At 47.3% G+C, this 24,729-nt stretch overlaps 1 protein-coding gene across 13 annotated transcripts in view; it reads right to left on the bottom strand.

Annotated features, from left to right (window-relative positions):
• PHF11 (PHD finger protein 11) overlaps nucleotides 1-24,729 on the bottom strand; it is a 208,515-nt gene that overhangs the window by 45,680 nt on the left and 138,106 nt on the right. For 12 of the 13 annotated variants that reach the window (XM_068267137.1, XM_068267142.1, XM_068267145.1 and 9 more), the window contains 9 exons: nucleotides 21,016-21,057; nucleotides 19,580-20,705; nucleotides 16,961-16,998; nucleotides 13,543-13,603; nucleotides 11,468-11,536; nucleotides 11,294-11,371; nucleotides 9,996-10,070; nucleotides 9,116-9,175; nucleotides 8,912-8,971 (listed from right to left, as the gene is read on the bottom strand). In XM_068267137.1, the coding sequence (XP_068123238.1) occupies nucleotides 8,912-8,971; nucleotides 9,116-9,175; nucleotides 9,996-10,070; nucleotides 11,294-11,371; nucleotides 11,468-11,536; nucleotides 13,543-13,603; nucleotides 16,961-16,998; nucleotides 19,580-20,705; nucleotides 21,016-21,057 (1,609 nt within the window). The remainder of the gene's footprint in view (nucleotides 1-8,911; nucleotides 8,972-9,115; nucleotides 9,176-9,995; nucleotides 10,071-11,293; nucleotides 11,372-11,467; nucleotides 11,537-13,542; nucleotides 13,604-16,960; nucleotides 16,999-19,579; nucleotides 20,706-21,015; nucleotides 21,058-24,729) is intronic. The other variant, XM_068267144.1, reaches the window with a different exon arrangement.

The following is a 24,729-nucleotide window of genomic DNA, read 5'->3' as shown; positions in this document are numbered from 1 at the left end:
GTCTCAGCTGGAAATATCTAAATAAGGCATATCTAGGGAGATTAAATTCAGATCTTAGTGCCTGAAAGTCTTTAAATGAGCCGTCTACAAAAAGTTGGGATAAATATTTCACCCCATGAATGTGCCAGAAGTGTGCATCCGGAATGGATTGTAACTCTGAAAGATTTGGATTCCCCCACAGAGGTGAATTTTGGGAGACATAGTGTATTGGTTCTCCAAGTAATTTCCGAGTCTTTTTATAGATATTAATGGTGGTCTGGGTAATGTTAGTATTTGCTGGGGCATTGGACACTCTATATCGATATATAGCCCCACATAAAGATTCGTAAGATCCAGCGATATCGGCCTCTGCTGCTAAACTGGAGTCCTGTCTGTCCCCACTTAACCAGCTTCGTATAGGTATCAGCTGTGAAGCCAAGAAGTATTTATAGAAGTGTGGGACAGCCAGGCCACCGTAGCTTGTGGGGAGTTGGAGTGTAGAGAGCGCTATGCGTGGTGTTGTGCCTGACCAGATAAATGTAGTCAATATTGAATCTATACGTTTAAAAACAGAGTGGGGAATCCATTCTGGGGACATCTGCAATATATATAGCAACTTAGGAGCAATTATCATTTTTATTATGCACACTCTGCCACAAACATTGAGGGGAAGGGTCACCCATCTTTTTAATTTCAGTTCTATTGCTTCAATGATTGGAAGGACATTGCTGTCTATGAAGGATATCGCAGGTTGTGTTATCTTTATTCCTAAATATTTAAAGTTGTCAACAACTTGCAATTTGGATTGTTTTGTTATGAGTTGATGGTCAAAGGTATCTAGTGGTAGGAGGACCGATTTGGACCAATTTATGGATAATCCCGATATTTTATGAAAGGTGTCATAGATCTCCAATACTCTCATTAGCGAAGGACCTGGATCTGCCAGAAATATCAGCATGTCATCTGCGTATAATGATATACGTTCCTCTACATTGTTTATTTTAAACCCCTGCACCGTTGGATCTAACCGGATAGCTTGGGCTAGAGGCTCAATTGCTATGGCAAACAGTAGGGGTGAGAGCGGACACCCCTGTCGTGTTCCCCTAGAAATTGTAAACATAGATGAGACTATAGAGTTAATTCTAAGTTTTGCTTTGGGCTTATCATATAATATTTGGAACCAGCGTCGAAAAGAGTCCCCAAACCCGAAATATTTCAGAACTGTTGCTACATAAGGCCATTCAATCGAGTCAAATGCTTTGTTTGCATCTAACGATAATATAATTCTTGAGCCAGCATTTTGGTGTGGATAGTGCAGATTTAAGTATAACCTACGCACGTTGAGTCTGGTGGAACGCCCAGGAATAAAGCCTGTTTGATCAGGATGTATTATGGATGTGATGTGTTCATTTAATCTGGTAGCAAGAATTTTAGTGAGTATCTTGGCATCAGTATTGATGAGGGAGATGGGCCGGTATGAGTCACAAGAGGATGGATCTTTGTTTGGTTTCAGTATGAGGATTATAAGGGCTTCATACATAGAATCAGGGAGCGTCTTTGTTTCAAATATGTGGTTAAAAAGGGCCATTAGATGGGGAACTATCAGTGATCTATTTTTTATGTACCATTCTATGGGAATTCCGTCGGGGCCTGGGGCTTTGTTGCGTTTAAAGGTGTTTATCGCATTAATTATTTCAGTTGAGGTGATGGGAGCATCTAATTCAGCGACCGCTTCAGGTGACAGGACCGGCAGATCCAGGTCCCTAAGAAAGTCCATGATTCCCTCAGTTATTGGGCCTGTTTTGGTATTATATAGTTCAGAGTAAAATTCTGTGAAGGCAGACGCTATCTCAGATGAAGTGTGGCAGATAATACCAGAGGGCGACACAATGTGCGGGATGGCAGAGGAGCCATCAGAGGAGCTTAGTAGGTAGGTGAGTAGCTTACTGCATTTATTGCCGAATTCAAATAGTCTCTGGGACTGAATAATGTCTTTCCTTTTCGTCCTTTCCAGGGTTTTAATCTCTAGTTTACGGCGTGCCGATTGCCATATGGCATACTGTTCATCAGAAGGACTTAAAAGTAATTGGGCTTGTGCCTCGGTAGTTTCCTTCTCGAGGTATTTTTGTGAGGCTATCTCATTTTGCCTAATAATAGAGAGAGCTGCTCTAAATGAGCCTCTTGCAACTGCTTTACCTGCATCCCAACACATGTGTCGCCCCACAGTACCCTCATTGATGGACCAATATTCTGTCATTTCTTTTTGACATTGCCTAAGAACCATCTCCTCCTCCAACCAGCATGGATTCATGCGCCATAAAGCTGCTGAGGTACTGCCTCGAAATTGTAGTTGGCATGTCAATGGGGCATGGTCAGAAATTCCGTGGGAGAGATATTCAATAGATTCTACTAGGGGCAATAGGTTCACTGAGCCGAAGCACATGTCTATTCTAGACATCGTCCGGTGAGTATCAGAGAAACAAGAGAACATCTTTGTAGTAGGGAACTTCCATCTCCATATGTCATATAGTGCATATGTTTCTTTCCATCCGAGAAAGGCAGGCGAGGATCTACCCCCCCCTTTAAGTCTATCTAGATTTGGATCAAGGGTGGCGTTAAAGTCGCCCATTAATATAAGGGGCCCGTTTAGCAGTGGGTGCAATTTTTTCATAAGATCGGTCAGTATGTTGACGTTGAAGGGAGGTGGGACATAAACAGATACTATTATTAACGGGTTTCCATCTATCTGACAGCGCAGTATAACATAATTCCCTTTATTGTCTACCCTAATATCCGTAATCACACCTTTGAATGATTTAGTGATTAGGATTGCCGTCCCCCTAGAGTATGAGGAATAGTGAGCAAGGTAGTAATTCGCGATCCAAGGTTTTTTTAAGGTTAGTCCTCTAGCTCCCAGCAAATGTGTTTCTTGTAGGCATATAATTTGTGGTGATATTTTACGTATATGTTCAAACACCAGCTTGCGTTTAATCGCATTATTCATTCCTCGGACGTTCCAGGACAAAAATTTAATTATAGCCATATTAGGACTGTTTTTGTATTGCTAGGTACCCCCGCTCGCCCACCATTCCTCCACTCAATGTATGCAGTTGCATGGCCCCTCATCTGGATAGTCTGCTGAAAAATAAAGAAAAAAAGACAACAACAACATATACAAAACATAGTAATTCCCTCCCCTATAGTCTTCCCCTCCCTACTCTCTGCTTTAAACTTGCAAAGAGTCTCGTTTCCCAAAACTTGAAAACTTAACTAATACAGGGGACTAACTTCGGTCGCCATGTCCGACCTAGTATAGTGTTTCCCCTATGGGTGAAGTATAATTGTTTGCATTAAAGGAGATATATATGGTGTCTCCCCACATATTTAAACAGTGCATATAACAAAATAAGAACATCTTAACCGTAAATAGCTTCATGGATGCATGTGTATAGACTGGCGTAATAGTATTCACTTAAAGATAGACACATACGTCATTAACCTGAGACCTTCATACTGAGTGCCATAGTCACTTAACCAGTTGCCCTATATCCAATATTATCAGCATTACCATAATAACATTATAACCTGGAACTAGTATAGCAAAAGTCCACTGGGTGGCAGTATAAACCTGTATAAGGGAAAAGTTAGTGCTGGTTGCTTTGTCTCCTTTCAGGCCTATGTACTTTTCCCTGTAAGTCTTAAAACATTAAAATGTTATGCATAAGTACTTGAGAGGTCTCAGCTCGTAGGCATCCCAGATTAGGCACTGTGGTGTCTAATTATTTGCAAGTAGGTGAAAACCGGACAGTATCTTAGGACAGTTTAGTCATATAAGTGGTTCATAAAGAAATTGTGTCCAGAGGAAAAAGGGACGGTCGCCCAGTAAATACTTTCATAACTGTCAGCACCTAGTTTTAATCAGGAGATCCTTTCCTCTTTTTGTCTGCTAATACAGGTATGCTGATTCCCTGCTGTTCCATCCAAGTGACAGCCTCATCCGAGGTTGAAAAGAACATAGTCTCATCGTGATATTGCACTCGCAGTTTTGCTGGAAACAACATGGTGTAGAGAATCTGTTTGGCCCTCAGGCCCGCTTTCACTGCCATAAATGATGAACGCTGTCTGCACTTCAGAGGAAAAGTCCTGGTATAAGGATATTTTGGTGCCGTTAAACTCAAGTGGTATATCTCTGGCTTTCCGCAAAATTTCCACCTTGTCTCTATAGTTTAGGAACTTAGCAATCATGGGTCTGGGGGGGTCTCCCAGGTTTCGGAGGGCCCCCAGGAATACGATGTGCACGTTCTATAGAGAAGGTATGTGATAAGTCCATGTTTGGCAGGGCTTGCTTCAGCCATGCTTCTAGAAAAGATTCAGGGGAGTTGCTTTCAGATTTTTCGGGGAAGCCCACAAATCTAAGATTAGAGCGTCTAGATCGATTCTCCAGGTCATCTAACTTCAGGGTGTTTTGCTCTGTAGCTTTTTGGTTTGCTTTTTGAGCTTTTTGCATTGGTTTAACTGTGTCTTCCAAGTCCCCTATGCGCCTGTCAGATTCTGCTGCCCTGTCACGTAGCTTTTTTAGGTCTGCTTTAACCAGGGATAAATCTGACTGTACAGTTTCCAGTCTTGAGGTTAGGCTATTTTGCAGTGCTTTTATGGCCTCTAATAGGTCTGCCCGGGTGGGTTCCCCCTCCTCTGAGTCAGTGTCCTCCGTGGTGGCTGTTTGGGCCTGTGTCTGCCTGGATTTCCCCTGCCTGTGCTGTGATCTGCCCCTCCGTGCCTTAGGACCAGTGTCCTTACTCACTGTGTGCCCCTTTCTGGTTCGGGAGCTGATGGAGTCCACGTCTGTGTCTGGCGCCGGTGAGCTGGGGCTGCAGATCTCAGTTGCTGTCTCGTGGTGCTGGGACGGAGCGGCGCCATCTTGTCCAGCGCCATGCGCGTACTTTGCCAGCTTCTCAGCGGCTTCCGCGGCCTTGTCTGCTCCGCTTTTCGGCATCTTTGCCTGGGGGTGATGTTCCGCTGCGGGTTGGTGTGGGTTGGGAGTGATAAGTTCACCCGGAGGGTGCAGGATGCCTCAGGATTCGTGTGAGGCCGGCGGAGCAAGGCTGAGCTGCGTCCTCACTCTCTCATGGCTAGCCACGCCCCCAGCCGCTGATCCTTTAATGAAATTGGCTCCTGACCAGCTCATGGAGCTCTGTTGTCATAGCGAGTGGGCTTCAGCAACGGCAGAGTGCCGCGATCAGCGGTAGCATGCAGTACGGTGATTGAAATCTATGCCCTGGCAGGGATAGCAGGTCCCAAACAAAGTGTAGATTTCCATTACCAACGTCCAGAAGAGGTTAAAGTAAGCCTGCAGTAGGTCAGAACTTCTTATCTGGCAGTAAGGTTGTATACCACGTAAACAATTGATTATAGTGTTGAGTATCTTAAACAAAATCTGTAACATAAAAAAAACCTACTTAGCCGAGCCTGATCGTATCCGCTCTACGCGCAGCCGCGAGTCCTGCATGCTATTCTAAATTAAATTGTGTGATTAACCAATACAGCAAATCATCTGTTTATAATCCATGATTATTGGCATACAGTTAGTTGTAAATTGGGATAACACTCCCATTTTCCTGGAATCAGGAAAAAAGGCGCACAGAGCAAAGTGAAAAGAAGGGCGCTACCGTAGAATGCAACGATAATGCAGTGATTAGTGGCAGGGGAGCCTCTAGGCATAGGCAGTACAGGCCATTGCCTGGAGTGCCATTGGTCCTAGGGGGCGCCATGTTGCTGGATTAAGCCACACCCCCTGAATGAAGCCATGCCCCCGACTAAGCCTCACCCCCTCGGGTGGTAATATTACTTGTTTTTAATGCATTTGCATTAGCGTAAGCTGCAGGCAGCTGCCACTGTGTTACTCTGTGCCTTGTACATCCTCTCCCTCCCCCTCCCCCTTTGTGCCTCCTTTTGGACCTCCTTCTGTCTCCTTTTGCCTCCTTCAGTCCTTTGTGCCATGTCTGACCTCCTGTTTGTCCTTCTGTATCCCTTTATGCATCCTGTCTCCCCCTTGTGACTCCTTCTGTCTCCATGTGCCTCCTTCAGTCTCCCTGTGCCACCTCTACCTCCTTCTGTCCCCCTGTGTCTCCTTATGTCCCCCTATGCTTTTCTTTGACCCCTGTGCTACCTCTGCCCGCCTATTCCTCCTTCAGTCCCACTCTGCCTCCTTTTGTCTCCATGTGCCTCTTCAGTCCCCATGTGCCACCTCTGTCCCCTGCGCCTTCCTCTGTCCCCGTGCCTCCTTCTGTGCTCCTTTGTGCCTTCTGTCTCCCTGTGGCTCTGTCTGTCCCCCTCTGCCTCCTTCTGTCTCCCTGTGCCTCCTCACATCCCCCTCTGCCTTCTTCTGTCCCCCTTTGTGCATCCTTCTGTTCCCCTTTGATCCTCCTACTGTCTCCCTGTGTCTCCTTCTGCCCCTTTGTGCTTTTTTCTGTCCCCAAACGTGCCTCCTTCAGTCCCCCTGTGCCTCCTTTTGTCCCCCTTTGTGCCTCATTCTGTCCCACTTTGTCCCTCTTTCAGTTCCCCTGTGCCTCCCACTGTCCTTCTGGCCCTCATGCCTTCTTCTGTCCCCCTGTACCACCCGCTGCCCCTCTGTGGACCTCCTTCTGTCATCCTGTGCCTCCTTCTGTCCTCATTTGTGTCTCATTCTGTCCCCCAATGTGCCTCCTTTTGTTGCCCATTGTGCCTCCTTGCGCTCCCCTGTGTGCGTCCTTCTGTTCCCTTGTTCCTCCTTCTGTCCTCCTTTGTGACTTCTTCTGACCCTCATGCCTCCTTCTGTGCCCCTGTGCCTCCCTATGTTGCCCTGTGTGTCTTATTCAGTCCTCCTGTGCCTCCTTCTGTCCCACTTTGTGCCTCATGAAAGTGGAGCCCTGCCTTTGTGTATTTTCTGGTACAATGCTGCCCACATTGTGTATTTTCTGGTGAAACGCTGCCACAATAAGTGTAATTTCTGGTGAAACGCTGCCGCATTATGATTATTTTTTGGTGAAACACTGCCGCATTACGACTATTTTCATGTGGGGGGGGGGGCGGTGTGCCACAATGGGGGGGGGGGGGGGGCAACCACAGGTTTTATTGCCTGGAGTGACAAAATGGCTAGAGGCGCCCCTGATTAGTGGCAATAAAGGGAAATTTGGGTGCAGGGAGGCGCCCAATAAAATGCGGCAATAGATGGAATTTTTGCTGCCTGGAAATTGAGGCTATAAATAGCCAGCGCAAAGTGCATCACCCGCTATTAACCCCCTTGCCAGTCCAATTCCCGCGGCAAGGGGGCAGTACAGCACTTCCCCGCAGCCACTCCGATCGCAAGCAGAAAATCCCGTTCAGAACGGGATTTCCTGCTAGGCTTCCCTGGTCACCATGGCGACGGGGCGGGATGTCACCGACGTCACAGGGAATCCCGATCCACCCCTTAGCGCTGCCTGGAACTGATTGGCCAGGCTGCGCAAGGGGTCTGGAGGGGGGGGGGGGGGGCGGCACGTAGCGGCAAATCGTCGGCGAGCGTCGGCAAACGGAATATGCATGCAGCTAGCAAAGTGCTAGCTGCGTGCAATAAAAAAAATTATGCAAATCGGCCCAGCGGGGCCTGAGAAATCCTCCTGCGCAGGTTACCCTGAGCTAGGCTCGGGATAACCGGCAAGGAGGTTAATAGCCGCAATTTCCAGTCTATGTTGATGCCCTTCTCTCTGCTAAACATGGTTTTGTGGCAGTGAGTGGTGATTAGTGGCAATAGATGGATTCTATCGGTGGCCGCTAACTTCAGTTTAGTGGTGGTGGTGGTGGTTGGGATTTAAGGTTTAGGAGCCACGAGGGAGGTTGTTAGGTTTCGGAAGAACCAGGGGGTTATTATGGTTAGGCACCAGGGGTGGAATTAGGGTTAGGCATCGGTAGAGGGAGGGTTCTGTATGACAGTAGGGTAAGGGCATAGTAAGATACTGATCAGTAAACATTGCCAATATTTTACTATAGAAAGTAGCAGAATATTGGTAAATTTACCGGTATTCTACTAAGCCCTTTTTCCCAGGTGCCTTTACGGAGTGGGTCAAAGGCCATCTTTAAGTTAGAGAATCCTCAATGGGACTCCCACCCTTACTTGTGGTCCCCTTTGCAGCACCTGTGAATAATATCAATTATTTTATTCTTTTTTCTTATTATTTTATATTGATTCATTAGGGACCAGTCTTTTACTATTAATTATATTACCTGTTATATAATTGACTAACAAATGTTTTACCTTCAGAGACAACAGGAATTTCTTGTCCTTCACAGAACAAGTGTGCATTGTGAAAGGTCCCCCAGTGTTGTTGATCAAGTCTGTTAAATGTTTGCTGTTTCTAGATATGTATTGATCTTGTGACCCCTTATGTAAGCTAGAATGCATTGTTTACATGGAACTTTGTTATTGTGTATGTAAAGATAATGACAAACTAGAGTCAGGTAGCCAAACATACTAAAATGTACACCATTGTGTTAAAATTGAAAGCATTGTTATTGTGTATGTACAGTAAATATGACAAACTAGGATCAGTTAGCCAAACATGTATGCCATTCTGTAAAAGCAGATGGTTGGTCTGTAAAACCCTGCAATCACTGACTGTCTATATATACCTTGTTTCAAAATACATAAGTCAGATGCATTTCCACCTATTTGAGTGTTGTGTGGTTGTGCATCTCCCAGCTGGAGACAGAGTATTCACTACAAGGTGGTGGTGGTGTGTGTGTGTGTATGTGTGTGTGTGTGTGTGTGTGTGTGGGGGGGGGGGGGGGGGGGTGATTGAAAACCACTGGGATCTACTAAATCATCGTGTAGCTACCTCTGAGATGGAGATAATAGCACCTTAACAGGTTATTTATCTCCATGGGTCCTTCACAGGCTGTGCTTCCAAATTAGACTTACCATTTACTTCTCTATCTGTGTCTCCACTAGAATCATCAGCACCACCTCCTATGTCATTACCTGTCCAAACAGATACAATAATTGAAAACCACTGGGATCTACTAAATCATCGTGTAGCTACCTCTGAGATGGAGCTAATAGCACCTTAACAGGTTATTTATCTCCATGGGTCCTTCACAGGCTGTGCTTCCAAATTAGACTTACCATTTACGTCTCTATCTGTGTCTCCACTGGAATCATCAGCACCACCTCCTATGTCATTACCTGTCCAAACAGATACAATAATTCACTTAAATTCAAAGCATTATTCCAGCAAAAACAAACAAACATAAAAAATAGGTCTCTGATTATAAAGCAGGCGGGGTAAAGGTATTTTTTTTGTACAGCTGCACTCTCCAGTGAGGGGCTCCTATTCTAGTGACTACTGTCAGAGATATGGCTGCCACTTCCTACAGGAAGGATGCTTTTTATGTCCTGTGAAGCGTCTAGAAAAGGAAGTGAAAAAATATCTCCCCAACAAGGACTCAGACATCCGTAAAAAAAACAGATAGATGTTCTAACTCTTCTTCAAACTCAAAAAAGGAGGTTTCGGTTTAGGGTTCCACTAATCATCAACACCTCAGTTGTGTCCATTCATAGAGTGAAGCATACAGTCAACAATCCTCCAGAAATTCAAGTATCTGCCCTCCTTTCCTTATGGCTCATAACCACCTTGCAATTTTGAGTGCGATTCTTCTGACAACCAGCGATTTTTTGAGTGACGAGCAATTGTTTCCGCAATCTCGCGACATGGGTACGAGTGCACGATTAGGCGGACGGCGCTTAGCAATCTGTATCCCAGGCGTCTCCCGCACAAAGTGCTGCAATCGTGTGAACTCTCGCTCGCGTCCTTCGTGTGCTGTTGCGTTTTCCCGTGGGCATGATGATGGACTGGGGAACACCCGTCATCAGGGGACGTTGCTGTGATCCATCTTCCTGCATTTAAGGTGACATTCAGCTTTATGGTCTTCTACCACCCTAACAGGTCGCTTGTCTCTACAGGAGAACTCAGCTATCCCAGAAGGTACTTCCAAACTATACTTACCAGTAACTCCTTCATCCACATCCACGTCATCTGTGTCTCCATTGGAATCACAGCCATCAACTCGTATGCCAGTATCTGCAAGATTGGAAAAAAATTGTCACCCCTTAAATGGTTAAAGGAAACCCGAGGTGAAAATAAACTGATGAGATAAACAATTGTATCTATCCTCCTACTCCTGAAAATGACTTTTTTTTTCAGGCGCCTTTATTACATGTAAAGCGAAGGATCGCCAGCAGCACCACGTGGAATTAAAAATGCTCTTTTATCGATGGTACATGAATAGAGTAGCTGTTGGCTGCTCTTTTCACGTACCATCAATAAAATAGCATTTTAACTTCCATGTGGTGCTGCCGATGATCCTTCGCTGTGCCTTCAGACTCTGGGGCGCTACAGCGTCACTTCTGGCCTAGCACACGTGTCGCCACTTGGTACTTGTCAATCTGCAGTTCCTTTATTACATGTATGCGGTTTACTACCTCAATAGCACTGGCTTTTATCCCATATAAGGTTCTATTCCAGGTTTGGAAGACCAGCTAGTCCCACTCCAGACCATGTCTCTCTTTCCCCCCGAACACACACAAAAACAACAGCAGATGTAATGTGAGGATGGGGAGATATAACAGTCCCGACTGGTTGGATCCTGATTTCAGTGTGGCGACTCACTGGGGATCAGTAGAGCTCTGCTTGTGAAAGTGGCCAGTGATACTAAGGTAGACCTACTGCCAGACTGGGGACAGTGACTCACTAGAGGGACACTTTAACATATATTTTGAACCCATTAGTTCTCTTAAAGGGAAGGTTCAGGGACTATCTAAAAAAAATAAAAATCCATTTCCACTTACCTGGGGCTTCCTCCAGCCCGTGGCAGGCAGGAGGTGCCCTCGGCGCCGCTCCGCAGGCTCCCGGTGGTCTCCGGTGGCCGACCCGACCTGGCCAGGCCGGCGGCCAGGTCGGGCCTCTTCTGCGCTCCATGGTGCGTTCCACGCCGGCGCGCTGACGTCATCGGACGTCCTCCGGGCTGTACTGCGCAGGCTCAGTAGTTCTGAGCCTGCGCAGTACAACCCGGAGGACGTCCGATGACGTCAGCGCGCCGGCGTGGAACGCACCATGGAGCGCAGAAGAGGCCCGACCTGGCCGCCGGCCTGGCCAGGTCGGGTCGGCCACCGGAGACCACCGGGAGCCTGCGGAGCGGCGCCGAGGGCACCTCCTGCCTGCCACGGGCTGGAGGAAGCCCCAGGTAAGTGGAAATGGATTTTTATTTTTTTTAGATAGTCCCTGAACCTTCCCTTTAAACTTACCATAGACTTCCACTTCCTGTACATCAATACCATCTCTGCCTTCACTACAAACATCAGAAGCAGCTCCTCTGACAGCATCTGCACCAATATTAGAAACAAACATATTATTATGTATTTATAAAGCTCTGATATCTGGCACACCTAACAGAGTACGTAGTCACATTGCTGACTTACCACTGACTTCTACATGAACATTATTTGTGCCGTCAGTCAAACCACCAGTACCGGCTCCTATAACAACATCTGTACCAATATAAGAAAAAAAAATATTATGTAGTGCTGCATCACTTTACAGAGTACATAGTCATGTCACTAAGGTACCACTAACTACGGTTCCATATCTATATATAGTTATCAGGAATCCCCAAGTCCCTCCAAAATGGAGGTGGAGAAACTTTAATTTTGGAATAGACACAATCAACTAAATCACATCTACATTAAAGAGAATCTGTATTGTTAAAATCACACAAAAGTAAACATACCAGTGCGTTAGGGGACATCTCCTATTACCCTCTGTCACAATTTCGCCGCTCCCCGCCGCATTTAAAGTGGTTAAAAACAGTTTTAAAAAGTTTGTTTATAAACAAACAAAATGGCCACCAAAACAGGAAGTAGGTTGATGTACAGTATGTCCACACATAGAAAATACATCCATACACAATCAGGCTGTATACACCCTTCCTTTTGAATCTCAAGAGATCATTTGTGTGTTTCTTTCCCCCTGCAGCTATCTTCCACTGAAGTGTCAGGCTGTTTCTTTCTGCAGAGTGCAGACAGCTCTGCCTGTATGTAATTCCTCAGTGTGTGAAAGCCCAGCCAGCTCAGAGGAGGATTTATCCAGCTTGTAAAAGATAAGAGAGCAGAGAGAAGCTGCCCTAATCTAAATAACACACAGGCAGTGTGCATAGAGGGGCCTGGAGGGGGGAGATGCATCACAGAACCACAACACTGAAGAACTTGGCAGCCTTCCAGACACAGGCTGACAAGTCTGACAAGAGAGAGATAAGTTGATTTATTACAGAGATGGTGATAGTAGAACGTGCTGCAGTAAGCCAGAGCACATTAGAATAGATTTTGGAACTTGTAGGATGGAAGAAAACCGGATGAAATTTTTGTTACGGTGTCTCTTTAAAGGCACAAAACAATTTCGTAACAAAAAAAAAGTCAACAAAAAAGTTCAGCTTCATCAAATTTATTTGGTACATCTACAGTAAAGACCATGTAATAAACACTGCGATAAATAATTGTCCTCCATGCCAATTATCTGCACACATTCTCTTGTTGTCCCTTTAGGCAGTCTAGTAGAGCTCATCCAGCTTGTTTGGCACTGTGCAGATCTCCCTCTTTCTTTATGAGGCTTGAGTGTACCTGAGACGAATTGCAGCTAAGGATTTACACTTAACCGGGGCTTCTTCCAGCCCCCTGTAGCCCATCATCCTCCTCACCACCCTCCTGGTCCCATTGGTTGTGCCCCCTGTCGTTCGTTAGCTCCCTTGCTGCCCTCCTGGTCCCCTCAGATGTCCCGCTGTCAGCTCATTAAAGGCACAGGCTATTGCCGTGTGCAGAACGCATGCGGCCACAGGAGCGCAATCGGGGGGGGGGGGGGGGGCGGTGTGTTTAACATGCACGGTGGCCCGCAATCCGGCTGGAACCCGGGCACCACAACCTAAGTGGACTAGATGGACACCAAGAGAGCTTACGGTCTACAGGTGGTTGGCGGAAACCCCAGGTAAGTAAATGTCCTTTGCTGCGATTCAGCTCAGGTTTACTTTAAGGGTAGCCTCCTGGCAGCATTTCTTAGCTTGCTTCAGATCCTTTCAGGACGTGGAGCTGTAATAGAACCTCAAACCAGCAGAAGCTCAGGAGGTGTGCCACGGACAAGACAAATAACTGGCTCAGTGCAGACATACACAAAGTGCACTGGATGAGGAGTCTGAGCAGCTTCTGAGTCACAGGACACAGCACTGAGATGTGTAAGAAGCTAAATCAGGAGGTATGACTTGTGTTTCATAGTACTGGAACCCTACCAGAGCAGGATCATCCACAAGGCCTAGTGGTTATCAAGGGGCATAGCTGCCACTCTCTCTGACCACTCTACCACCTCAACTTACTGAAAATATTACAGGAGGAAGCAGAGGATAGTACCTTGCCTTGACTCCCATTTCATCTTAATTCTTCTCTGAACCGTACTGCTTTTCATTGGAAGGATTTCAGCTGTGGTTGCTGAAACAGTACATACAATTACTTACCAGCACTGCTTTGTGATTGGCTCCACTTAATTTTCTTTGCAGATTGAACTGTGCTTTGAATCTATAGTAACAAAGATATACAAGTAAGTAATAAAGAATCATATCCCAGGTACACAAGCAAAATAAACCCAAATTGCAAAATAAGCCTTATGTGCCAAAACCATATCTGCTCTCATGCCTACTCTGCATATATATATATATATATATATATATATATATATATATATATATATATATATATATATATATATACATATATATATCACGCAGCACAGGAGGTCCCCAGACTCCATAAGAAATATATAAGTACAGAGGGGCTGCCGCACACAACAGGAAAACAGTGACAGGGGCTCTTGGTTACGCTTTAACGCGCTTAAAGAGGAACTGTAACATAAAAATATCCCCTGGGGGGTACTCACCTCGGGTGGGGGAAGCCTCCGGATCCTAATGAGGCTTCCCACGCCGTCCTCCATCCGTCAGGGGTCTCGCTGCAGCCCTCCGTGGAGTCCGGGCAGCGGTGACGTCATTATTTACCTTCCTGGCTCCTGCGCAGGCGCTCTGACGGCTGTCGGCTCCGAACTACACGGAAATACCCGATCGCCGTCGGGTCCGCTCTACTGCGCAGGCGCAAGTTTCCTGCGCCTGCGCAGTAGAGCGGACCCGAATGAGATCGGGTATTTCCGTGTAGTTCGGAATGGAAAGCCGCCACAGCGCCCCCGCTGGAGCCAGCAAAGGTAAATATTGAAATGACAGTCGGCACAGTCGCCGGCTGTTCGGAGGGCTGCGGAGAGACCCCCGTGGGACAGAGGACGGCGTGGGAAGCCTCATTAGGATCCGGAGGCTTCCCCCACCCGAGGTGAGTACCCCCCAGGGGATGTTTTGAATGTTACAGAGTCTCTTTAAGCTCACCAACTGCGCCAAAGTGTCCCCAATCTGGTGAGTCCTACTCTACCATGCAAAATGCCAGTTTTTATAAGCAGTATAGTGGGAACTAAACCAAAAACCCAGGAGTCAACTAAATGGGAAAAAAAGGAAATTAAAAACACCTTACCTTTCACTAGCTACCAAATGAACTCTCTGAACATGTGCAATGCACTCATTTCTATTATTAACTGTGCTAGAGGTGGGCATGGTCACGCAGGCTCACAGGGGAAAGTTATAAATAAATTACCAAGGGGTGAGCAGCACAAACCAATTTTTTTTATGCAATTCTATGCAAAGCATGCACGCAGCGCTGGAGGTCCCCAGACTCCATAAGAAATATATAAGTTCCCACTAGACTGCTTATAAAAACTGGCATTTTGCATGGTAGAGTAGGACTCACCAGATTGGGGACACTTTGGCGCAGTTGGTGAGCTTAAGCGCGTTAAAGTGTAACCAAGAGCCCCTGTCACTGTTTTCCTGTTGTGTGCTGCAGCCCCTCTGTACTTATATATTTCTTATGGAGTCTGGGGACCTCCTGTGCTGCGTGCATGCTTTGCATAGAATTGCATAAAAAAATTGGTTTGTGCTGCTCACCCCTTGGTAATTTATTTATAACTTTCCCCTGTGAGTCTGCATGACCACGCCCACCTCTAGCACAGTTAAGAATATAAATGAGTGCATTGCACATGTTCAGAGAGTTCGTTTGGTAGCTAGTGAAGGGTGAGGTGTTTTTAATTTCCTTTTTTGCCATCTAGTTGACTTTTGGGTTTTTGGATTAGTTCCCACTAGACTGTTTATAAAAACTGGCATTTTGCATGGTAGAGTAGGACTCACCAGATTGGGGACACTTTGGCGCAGTTGGTGAGCTTAAGCGCGTTAAAGCGTAACCAAGAGCCCCTATCACTGGTTTCCTGTTGTGTGCTGCAGCCCCTCTGTACATATATATATATATATATATATATATATATACATACATACATACATGTACTACTGTCTGCACTTAAAAGATTATTTTTTGTTTTGTTCACTGAACTGTTGGGGTGTCATCTGGACATACAGGGAGGTCACATGACATACCAGGAGCAGCGCCGATAGGTTGTGTGGGAGCCTGAACTCTTATAGGCCGGTTTCACACTTGAACGTTTGTGATGCGATGCAGTGCTAGCACCACATTGCACTGCAGATATGAGGCTTCATATTACCCTGCGCCATGTTGTGGCGACAGGGTCATATGCATAGGCGATAAATGGAAAAACTCCAACCTTTTGTACAAACCGGCAACAATCCGGCCAGCCAGTGACCAGTGTCCTGCAGGCACAACACCTCTGCAAATACAGGACAAAACACAAAAAGGACACGGCACTCATAAGCTGTGCAGCAACAAGCTGTACTGGAGCCACAAGATACACCATATACAAAGGCCCACCCCCCGGCTAGTGACGTCCTCCATGCTGGGCATGCAGTATGTCACTGGGATTCCTGTCGGTCCAGGCATGCACACCACGTTGCAACATGCTCCCTTCATGCACACTTACTGTGTTGCCCACTGACTTGCATTACTGCATATTCCATGTGGTAGGTACGGATCATGCGGTAACGTGCTGCGGCCTTTGCGTCGGTATTGCAGCGATATGAATCCTTCCGGCACACCTCATTGCATTGCGTGAAGTGTGCAAGTCTCCATAGACTTGCATGGCCCTTGTGGCAGGTAAATGGCGGTAAGGGTACCGCAGTGCGATGCAACGTGCAAGGGGCTTCAGGCTCATATATACCTTACAACTCGGGTCTGCAATGCTCTGGTCAGTGGCTACAGTATTCATGGTGATGAGAACCATCTTGAAGATCACTGGTGAAATATTTGTGTTGGTCTTTCCAAGAAGTGAAACTTAATCTTTGGATATGAATTGTATCTATATCTTCTATTGCAAGGATTAATGGCAAATACTTTCTCAGCTTGCTCACTTATATATATATATATATATATATATATATGCATGAAAACATATGCATTTCACTGTGCTTCTAACAGAAATTGGCACAGAGGAATGCCAAAGCTTGCTGCCAGTCAATAGATAAGTCAAGGTGTTAAAAATAGTTAAAATGTCTCTTGACTGTGCAGCTAATTACTCCTACAGCAAGGTGGGAATATTTTATAGCAACTGTACGCTACAGTTTTGCTGCCAATCATGACCAGCCAATCACAGTACAACAAATAAATCATATGCTTCACTATGAAATGTACTTGCAAGGGCACAAACATGGAGTAGACATACCCAGATTGTGATAGTTTGTTCGGAGAAACTGCTTCACTTTGGAAACTAATTTTTCTTGCGCTGCTATTGATAAATCTACCCCAAAGGTGATGTTATTTAGAAAAAATACTAGAAGCTTTTCTATGATGCTAAGCAAAAGCATGCCCATTAAGTGATACTCAGTTTCTTCATAGGCTGACTATAAGTTAATAGATTTGTCCTGTTAAGACTACAATACATACCTGTGGAATCATGGAGCTGAACTTTGTAGAAAAAGCTCCTAAAAATGATATGAATAAAATCAGTAACACAGAGTTACAGAAGAGACAGAAAAGAAGCACACCGGACAATATACGTAAGTTTCACAGTTTCACAAACAGCCCAAAAGTTCTTCTAAGAGGAGAAATTGGCTAAAATTCCACCAAGTTGATTAGGAATGAGCAACAGCTACAGAAATGTTAACTTGGAACTTGTTAACTTGGAAATGTAAACTCCCCCAACAAGGGGGAGGGGTCCCACTAGACTTTTTGCTGCCTGATATTTGCTTCCTGAGATTTGTGCCGTTGCGCCCCCCCCCCCCCATTCGAAATTATAGCACGTCACCTGACAATTTGCACCGCACATTATAGCCGCAGTGCAGCCAAAAAACCTAAACACCCTCAGTATAGGTAGGTAGCCAGGTATAGGTGCCCCCAGTATAGGTAGTCAGGTATAGGTGCACCCGGTATAGGAAGCCAGGCATAGTTGCCCCTAGTATAGGTAGCCAAGCATAGGCTGTGTAGGAAGCCGGGCATAGGTGTCCCCAGTATAGGGTGCCAGGCATAGGTCTAAAGAGTTAGACATGGGTGGGGTTAAGGTTAGCGTGGGTAAGGATAGGGTTAGGCAGCAGTAGGGGGGATCGGTTAGTGTTGGGCATCAATAGTGGGCTCGGTGTGAGAATAGGGTAAGGTTAGGTCAAAGTAAAATATAGGTAAAGATAACACATATTTTAGTATCGTAATTAACTAATAGAATATTGGTAATAGGAAGTGGCTAACTCTGGTGCCCTTTATACCTGGCACTTTTTTACATGTATGCATTGCTAAAACCCTACTTAGTAGAGCAGGTACAACAAATATACAATATGGTGATTCTCTGATCTCTAAAGTCATTCTGCAAACTGGGCAAACTGGGTTTGTAGTGATAAAAAATAAATGCAATGCATTTAGATATGTTTTAATATGCACCAAGAACCATATACTATATGCATTGTTTGTCCACAGTCACACATTTCTGATTGTGTTAGTGCTGTATTTCCTAGTGAACAGAAATGCAGAGAACCACATGGGTATTGCGTTTGAAAATGCACGTCCATTAAGTATAATGGAAGCACAAAATGCAGCATGCAGTGGAAAAAGAAAACGCAATGCGAAAATGTGAATGCTACAAGCCTCTAAAGGAAAACACATTCCACTTTGAATCAAAAAATGTTTTCAAACTGCAAAAACAGACACCAGTGGAAGTAGCCAGGTGGCCACAAACTTTAAGTACTATATACATTTGCATATAAGCCAACCAGTGTATAAGCCGAGGTACCCACTTTTCCCGTAGAAACCAGGAGAAAGTGATTGACTCGCATATAACCCCCCTCCCAGGTATAGCCCCCTCCACAGTAGCCAGATGTGCCCCCAGTACAAGTCGGCACCCCTCACCATAGCCAAATGTGCCACAAGGATGATAGTTGTGTCTCAAGATGCCACTAGATGGGGTCATAGATATGAGACACAGCGATTGCCACACAGGAAAAATCCCCGATCATTGCACCACTGACACGTTGCTTGCACGCTCTGCTCCACAAGCCAGGGGACACAGGTAGTCTTGAACAGCGCACTCTGCACACCATGTTGCAGGGGATTCAGGGCATGGACACAGCAGGGGGACAGCTGGCAAGAGCAGGATCACAAGTGCAAGATCCTTATGCTTCACTGCCAGTAACAAAGCCTGCTCCACCATCCATTCTGCTCAACGGACTCACATATAAACGGTGGGGGTAACTTTTCAGCACATGTTTTGTGCTGAAAAATTAGGCTTATACGTGAGTATTTAAAGTATTTGTCACCCAATATTGATATTTTCAAATCTGGTAAATTTATCTCAGCTATAGCAATTGGAACACTGTGCAGAAAGGTCCTAGAAATAGCAATTAAAAGATTAGAATACTAGATCACTGTTGCTTCCACTGAGATATGGTGCACCTGCCATGCACCTTTCTCTTTTCCAAGGAATGCAAGTTTATGCCCCAATCTTGTAATCTGTGGATATATATGCACAGATATTTCTGATAGCGTCAGAGAGCTGTTAGCAAGCAAGCTCCCTGCCGGCAAACAGTTGGATTATAGCGCAGGAGATTTGGGCACAGCCGGGGCCACCATAGACGTAATAGAAATTATGGCTATAGTGGCGCACAGTGAGTAACTTTGGCGCCGTCAAAAGTCTAAGCTGAAGTTACTTTTAAAATACTGTAATTCGGCCGCCAGCAATAGCTGGAAGCCAAATTACATCATTCCCTACCATCCACATGGACCTGAAGGGGGAACAGTAATTAACGCCACTGGGACTTGTGCGGGAACAGGATAAGCCATATACCGGCAGTATCCTGCGCCAAAGTCTCCCGGCGGCTATTTCTCTCGTATGCCCCTGCTTGGGGCCTTACTGGTAGCCTTCCAGCTTGCCAGGAAATAAACATACAAGTGGAAGTGCAGATGCAGAAGGCTGTGTCAGGGCTCTGTGCTGCCAGGGGTTTCACTGGTGGAGCAGAGAGCAATACTATGTTTTAGAAGTAATACAGATACACTTGAAGCTGTAAATCAAATAAGACATACCTTGCCTGAGCTGATCTGACAATTCCTTTAATTGTGGAGTAAGATAAGGCAAACGTTCTGCTCTCTTTCCAGGCTGTGATGCTACAACATCGCTGACATCAGGGGACGTATAGGAAGTCATAGGAGCTTTTTCACTGGCAGTAGATGAATCTTCCAATTTCTTGGCAAGGGCAGAAACATCGGCTTTAGAAGAGCCAACTGTCTTTGGGGCAAATACCTCCTTGTCAAGAGAATGCCCAATTCTAACTCCAGTAATAGAGTCTACAGAATGTACTTCTGATGTGCCTTGTTTACTGGAAGCCCCTGGTGCCTGTTCTTCAGGGAATGTTAAACATCGTCTTACTGGTGCCCCTCCAGTTAAGGATGACTGTGTTGTCTTTTCATCTGATGTCTTATTAGTACCTGGATAACATTGTTCCTCTGATAACCTGCTTTTAAGTGAAGAGGTCGCAGATTGTTCATTTGATGTCTGGTTAATCCTTAAAAGTTCAACAGGATGTTCATCCGATGAACTGCTCATACTCAAAAAATTCATAGGCGGTTCATTGGGTGGTCTGTCAATGCTAGCTGATTGTGGGATACTAGATGATTGACTCTTGTTAACATTAAAAGAGTTCTTCTGCTGCTCTGTCTCCAAGGAGCTCATCATACAATTAGAATTCATGGGTTCTTCAGTTAATGATACATTAGGATTAGAAGGGGCTGAAGGATGTTCATATAAAGTAACAGCTTGGATATTCCTAGGGTTCATATCTACGGTTTTACTATCACTAATGGCCACAAGTCCTGCGGCCACACTGCTTATTCCACTTCTTAAGCCCTGATACTGTGTAGCTGCTGTTATTTCACCATTGGTGGAGACTAACTTTCGCCCATTAGCAGGCTGCAATGTATCTATGCATTTTCCTGTATCAGATGACGTTTCTTGGTTTATGGGGTTATCAGGTTGTTCGGTTGGAGAAGTCGTCACTGTAGTGCAATCTGCAGGAGGTTGTGAAGTATTTGCATCTCTATGGAGAAGACTGGGGCTGCCAGATTCCGCATCTGAATTCGCTGGTCGCGATGCTGACCCTGCATTTGTAGCTGTACTTTCATTTGATGTATCTTCTACGTTGGGCTGTAGATCCTGGAAGATGAAAACAGCTAAGTGTACTTAACAACACACATTTACAGAAATGAATATTTAATTCCAAGGTACATTCAGACCCTGTTCACAGATTCACAGTCAGTTATGTTGCAGAATGATTCTGCATGTCAACGCACTGCCCATACAATTCTATGGGGCTGTTCCCAATACTGCGTTGTAACCAATCGCGTTATTCTAACTCGCTGCATGCAGGCTTCCACCTCCCCATAAAACAATAGCTTCATCAAAAAAGTTAATTGTGGGCAGCACTAGTCTAAACTCTGCATCTTTTGTATAGTGTATCACTTACAGGGGGAAAGCCTTCCACATCGGTATCTTCACTTTGTCCATCCTGAAATTTAGAGTAAGAAAACAAATCTTTATTACTGATGTTAATGAATTCGTAATACTACACATTTGTGACAACCTTTCTGCTCCCAATAAAAGAGCACCTGTCTAACAGCTGTACAGTGCTGCAGGATCAGCAGGGGGCAGTCCTACTTGGATGGGGGGGGGCTACATGGGAAAAAGGTGCAAGGAAAAATGGGCATCGGTAATACCAATAGTAGAATATTGGTAATTTTACAGATATTCTATCTCCAATACTAGAATATTCATAATCATGCAATTAGTATAATAACCCTCTGTACCATAATTCTCACACTAACCCTCCCCTATTAACTAACCATCCCCACCTACTCTCAACACTAAACCCATTAATTGACCAGCCAACCCAGGCCAGGAATTAAAATGCCCAGAGTTTGGCTATACCTTCATGGGAAGGTGTTTTTCCCACAAAATTTAAAAAAAATGTCTCCTTAATTTTAACAAGGGTTATCTGTTATTATTACTGATTTTATTGGGCTTTTATTTGTTAATAACTAATTTTTTAAAATCAGTAAGATCTGTTCATATTTGCTCTGATATTCTGATATTTTTATGTAGCTCTTAAAGCGGAACTGAAGATTTGATACAAACAAACAGTTCCACTTATCTGGGGCTTCCCCTAGCCCTCTACAGCAATCCTGTCCCGCGCTGGTCCTCTATAATTCTCCGTTCTCCCGCCGCGGTGCAGTTTTGTAACACCGACTTGTAAGTCGACAGCAACTGAACCTACGCAGCCCTGTCCACACGTACCTTCTTCGTGTTACTGTGAAGAAGGATACGCGTGGCCAGGGCTGCACAGGCGCAGTTGCTGTCGACTTACAAGTCGGCGTTAACGGAACTGCACCACGGTGGGAGAACGGAGGATCACGGAGGACCGGCGCGGGACAGGACGGCTGCAGGGGGCTTGAGAAGCCCCAGGTAACTGAAACTATTTGTATCGAATCTTCAGTTCCGCTTTAAAGCGGTATAAAACCCTGACATAATATTCAATAAAAACATGTTTTCCTACTTTTTATATGCCATACAGTTATCATATTTGCATTACAAGTTCCCAAAAGTACAGTTTTTTGCTTTGAGAGCTTGAGAGAAGGAGGTAAATAGGATACAAGGGCGGGCCAGACAGGTGAAAGAGGCCTGTTTTATGGGCACAGCACAATCTATTCTTAAATAATGCTCTGATAAACAGGGAGACGAGGAAAGCTGACCAATCCGCTTAGGGAGAGTTCACCAATCCAACCAGTTATTCACCTGTATACTGTTAAATACTGGGTACCACATACACTACAGCACCAGTAGCACCAGCGCATGATGTTTTTTTAATTTCTATTTGGTGTGTGTTGGAAGAGGGGTAGTCTTATAAGGCGAGTATATCCCAAACTCTATATTTTAACTGGAAAAGTTGGGGGGTCGTCTTATACGCCTAGTCATCTTATACACCGGAATATACAGTAGTTAAGGTTTGCTTAGTTTAAACCAGGGCCGTATCTATTAAGAGGCACCCGTGGGCCGGTGCCATGGGCGGGTCCTCGGGGGGGGCGGCCACCTGTATTTCAATAATTTTTTTTTCTTTTTTTTTATTTTTTTTTTATTCATAATTTTTTTTTTAAATTTTTTTTTATTTACTTGCCCGGGGGGGGGGGGGAGGGGGGGGGCGGTGCGGAGAGCGCACCTACAGACGGAGAGGGGGGCTCTCACCCCCGCCCTCCAGCACAGTGGCAGCGGCCGGACAGGAGTCAGGAAGTCAGGACATGATCCTGAACTCTGCATGCCGCCTCCTGGTCTAGTGACGTCACTAGACCAGGCGGCGGCATACAGAGTTCACGATCATGTCTGCCACTCTGCTGGAGGGCGGGAGCAAGTCGGGAGAAGCGCGAAGGACACGCTGGCAACTGCAGCCCAGCTACCCAGCCAGGAGCCAGCTCGCCCAGCCAGCCAGGTACCCAGCCAGCCCGCTGCCCAGCCAGGTACCCAGCCAGCCTGCTGCCCAGCCAGGTACCCAGCCAGCCCGCTGCCCAGCCAGGTACCCAGCCAGCCCGCTGCCCAGCCAGGTACCCAGCCAGCCCGCTGCCCAGCCAGGTACCCAGCCAGCCCACATGCCCAGCCAGGTACCCAGCCAGCCCGCTGCCCAGCCAGGTACCCAGCCAGCCCGCTGCCCAGCCAGGTACCCAGCCAGCCCGCTGCCCAGCCAGGTACCCAGCCAGCCCGCATGCCCAGCCAGGTACCCAGCCAGCCCGCATGCCCAGCCAGGTACCCAGCCCGCATGCCCAGCCAGGTACCCAGCCAGCATACCCAGCCAGGTACCCAGCCAGCCCGCTGCCCAGCCAGGTACCCAGCCAGCCCGCTGCCCAGCCAGGTACCCAGCCAGCCCGCTGCCCAGCCAGGTACCCAGCCAGCCCGCTGCCCAGCCAGGTACCCAGCCAGCCCGCTGCCCAGCCAGGTACCCAGCCAGCCCGCTGCCCAGCCAGGTACCCAGCCAGCCCGCTGCCCAGCCAGGTACCCAGCCCGCATGCCCAGCCAGGTACCCAGCCAGCCCGCTGCCCAGCCTGGTACCCAGCCAGCCCGCTGCCCAGCCAGGTACCCAGCCAGCCCGCTGCCCAGCCAGGTACCCAGCCAGCCTGCTGCCCAGCCAGGTACCCAGCCAGCCTGCATGCCCAGCCAGGTACCCAGCCAGCCCGCTGCCCAGCCAGGTGCCCAGCCAGGTACCCAGCCAGCCCGCTGCCCAGCCAGGTACCCAGCCAGCCCGCTGCCCAGCCAGGTACCCAGCCAGCCCGCTACCCAGCCAGGTACCCAGCCAGCCTGCAAGCCCAGCCAGGTACCCAGCCAGCCCGCTGCCCAGCCAGGTACCCAGCCAGCCTGCAAGCCCAGCCAGGTACCCAGCCAGCCCGCTGCCCAGCCAGGTACCCAGCCAACCCGCATGCCCAGCCAGGTACCCAGCCAACCCGCATGCCCAGCCAGGTACCCAGCCAGCCCGCTGCCCAGCCAGGTACCCAGCCAGCCCGCATGCCCAGCCAGGTACCCAGCCAGCCCGCTGCCCAGCCAGGTACCCAGCCAGCCCGCATGCCCAGCCAGGTACCCAGCCAGCCCGCTGCCCAGCCAGGTACCCAGCCAGCCCGCATGCCCAGCCAGGTACCCAGCCAGCCCGCTGCCCAGCCAGGTACCCAGCCAGCCTGCATGCCCAGCCAGGTACCCAGCCAGCCCGCTGCCCAGCCAGGTACCCAGCCAGCCCGCTGCCCAGCCAGGTACCCAGCCAGCCCGTATGCCCAGCCAGCCCGCATGCCCAGCCAGGTACCCAGCCAGCCTGCATGCCCAGCCAGGTACCCAGCCAGGTTCCCAGCCAGCCTGCATGCCCAGCCAGGTACCCAGCCAGCCCACTGCCCGCTTTCCCAGCCAGCCCACTGCCCGCTTCGCTAGCCAGCCCACTGCCCGCTCGCCCAGCCAGGTACCAAGCCAGTCCACTGCCCGCTCGCCCAGCCAGGTACCCAGCCAACCCACTGCCCGCTCGCCCAGCCACCCAGCCTGCCCGCTCGCCCAGCCTGGTACCCAGCCCACTGCCCGCTCGCTTAGCCAGGCAGTGGCTGGAAGTGTAATGGTTAAGGACTCTGCCTCTGACACAGGAGACCTGGGTTCAAATCTCGGC

This window comes from Hyperolius riggenbachi, chromosome 2, assembly GCF_040937935.1.
Source record: "Hyperolius riggenbachi isolate aHypRig1 chromosome 2, aHypRig1.pri, whole genome shotgun sequence".
Classification (NCBI taxonomy): domain Eukaryota; kingdom Metazoa; phylum Chordata; class Amphibia; order Anura; family Hyperoliidae; genus Hyperolius; species Hyperolius riggenbachi.
Note: the sequence above shows the minus strand (reverse complement) of the source record. Positions and strands in the feature narration are given on the sequence as shown.